We start from the raw sequence: 2,138 nt of genomic DNA, 5'->3' as shown, positions 1-2,138 counted from the left end.
TCAGGATGAAAGTGGGAGATGAGGTGCTCTTTATTATCTATGTTATAGATATATATAAACACATAATTAATTATTATTTTCTCAAAGAGTTGGTCCACGTGGATCCGCCCCTGGACAAATCGTTTCATTAGCAAGCCAACCAAAGGCTCATTGTAGACACCCACGTAGACGGAGAAGTTGGCGCCACATAAACCTTCTCATATGACTTCAAATATGCAATAGATCTAGGTCAATAATTTGCAATTGCGAAACGCAAAATGCAAGAAGGGGAATGGATTGAGAGGTCGAGGACCAGTGGCGGATCCAAAACTTGAAATGATGGGGGATTCAATTTAGGCTTTTTTTTTAAGCCCGAAATTTTTTGCTGGTGGAGAGCCCATGACTCTTTAGGCTAGCACCTGAGTCCGCCCCTGTCGAGGAAAAAGGGGACGAGGATCGGAGATTCGAGACAAAGACATTAACTGATGATTCGTGATTTTATATTTAGTTAAAACATTATCGTATGACCTTTATTTAAGTATATATCATGCATGAAAATATCATCTTTTGAAATATATTATATGACGTTATTAGCAGGTTATTTATGTAATTGAGTCATTGATAGTAAATTAGACCAGCATTTTAGTAGAAAAGGACGCGACCCCATGATACAATATTGTTAATTGATTTAAATGATTTTTTTTTAAATAATCGTGAGCGGTACCACGGGTAAATATCATTAAACACCCTCACTTATGGCGGAGGAAAACCGTGGTTACACGCAAGGGCTAATACCACGGCGATCGTGCTCGACCTCCGCCGAAGCACAGGGAGGGACCGAGCCTATCCACCGGGCGCCCGTCTCAAAATTAAGAGCAAAACTAGCAAGGTTGTGTGCAACTTTATTACATTCTCGAAAATGAAAACCAAAATCAATAAAGTCAAAATTAGGCTTAAGCCACAAGATATCATCAATGAAAGTACCAAGCTCCAAGACTGGGGAAGAACCCTGACGGATGACCGAGATCACCTCAAGACAGTCTGACTGTATCACCACCTTCTTCCAACCTAAATCCAACGCAAAGAACATACCTTGGAGGATCGCTGAGGCTTCTGCAAGTTGAGGCGAGATACCTTGATGCCGGGTGATAATCTCCGATCCGAGCACCACTCCCAAAGAATCCCTCGCTATGCATCTAATCCCGTATCTTCTATCGTGATGACCAACCGCTGCGTCAACAGAGATCGCAGCCACGCCCTCCGGTGGAGACCTCCACTCCTATCTAGGCGTGGAGGGATTCTTTCACGGACTTCATGCGTGACCTCATTCCACGAGGTCCCCCGGGTTCCACACTTTTTTCCCGGCACACACATTGTTCCTGTGGTTCCAAAGTTCCCAAATTAAAGAAATAAAGAGTTCAAGATTACGTACCTGAAGGGTTTTCGAGACCTCAAGGAGCATTCCTATCGTGTCGCCGTCGCGAAACAAAGGGATAAGGTCTCTAAAACCTCCAGCTTTCCAAACTTTCCGAGCCCAAGGGCATCCTCAAAAGGCGTGGAAGAGGGTCTCATCATTATAGGAGCATATAGGGCAACGAGTCTCATCCACAATCTTTTTCTTTGCAAGATTAACTCGAACTAGAATCCACCCACGACAAACTCTCCACACAAAAATTTTAACCTTAGGGGGCAGCCGGAGGCTCCAATGGATTTTCCAAGCCGGGTTGGCCAGGCACCTATCAAGTTTCCCCGCGCTACTGAGAGGATCCTCGCTACGATGCCAAGTGAAAACATCACCCTTGAACCCAAGATCCCCCAAGTCACAGTCCTCCATCATCCTTCTGAAATCCTCAAGGAGCCGAGGTCCCCTCGATCTGTCCCCGCTGAGCTCAGAATTCCACGCCACCTCGTTAAGATCACCCCCGACAAGCCAAGGGAACTCGGGAAGCGGTTGCAGTCTCCTAACCAGATCCCATGAGTGCTTCCTCAAAGCCGCGCCCAGATCCCCATAAAGACCCAAAAAAACCTACTTCCGACCGTCACCTTCCGACACCAGACCTTCGACATGGAACCGAGAAAACGACCGCACCTCAAAACCAATAGAATTCTTCCAAAAAACAATAAGGCCCCCACTCCGACCCACACAATCCACCGATAAA

The 2,138-nt window shown here is 45.9% G+C and overlaps 1 protein-coding gene across 1 annotated transcript; it reads right to left on the bottom strand.

Moving 5' to 3' along the window:
* Positions 1 to 754: 754 nt before the first annotated feature.
* On the bottom strand, positions 755 to 1,551 carry LOC149401074 (uncharacterized). Its single transcript, XM_089610594.1, has 2 exons — positions 1,489 to 1,551; positions 755 to 1,258 (listed from the first exon to the last, which is right to left on the bottom strand). The coding sequence occupies exons 1-2, from the start codon at positions 1,549 to 1,551 to the stop codon at positions 755 to 757; spliced, it is 567 nt and encodes a 188-aa protein (XP_089466720.1).
* Positions 1,552 to 2,138: the final 587 nt, after the last annotated feature.

This window comes from Urtica dioica, chromosome 4 (genome assembly GCF_054948205.1).
Source record: "Urtica dioica subsp. dioica isolate 48M chromosome 4, U.dioica_male_clone48M_v1_H2, whole genome shotgun sequence".
NCBI lineage: Eukaryota > Viridiplantae > Streptophyta > Magnoliopsida > Rosales > Urticaceae > Urtica > Urtica dioica.
This window is presented reverse-complemented; position numbering and strand designations above follow the sequence as displayed.

Coding starts and splice junctions, on each gene's coding strand:
- LOC149401074 (XM_089610594.1), bottom strand. CDS start 1,551: ATGAGACCCTCTTCCACGCCTTTTGAGGATGCCCTTGGGCTCGGAAAG. Junction 1,259..1,488: donor GAAAGTTTGGAAAGCTGGAG/GTTTTAGAGACC, acceptor ACGCCTAGATAG/GAGTGGAGGTCTCCACCGGA.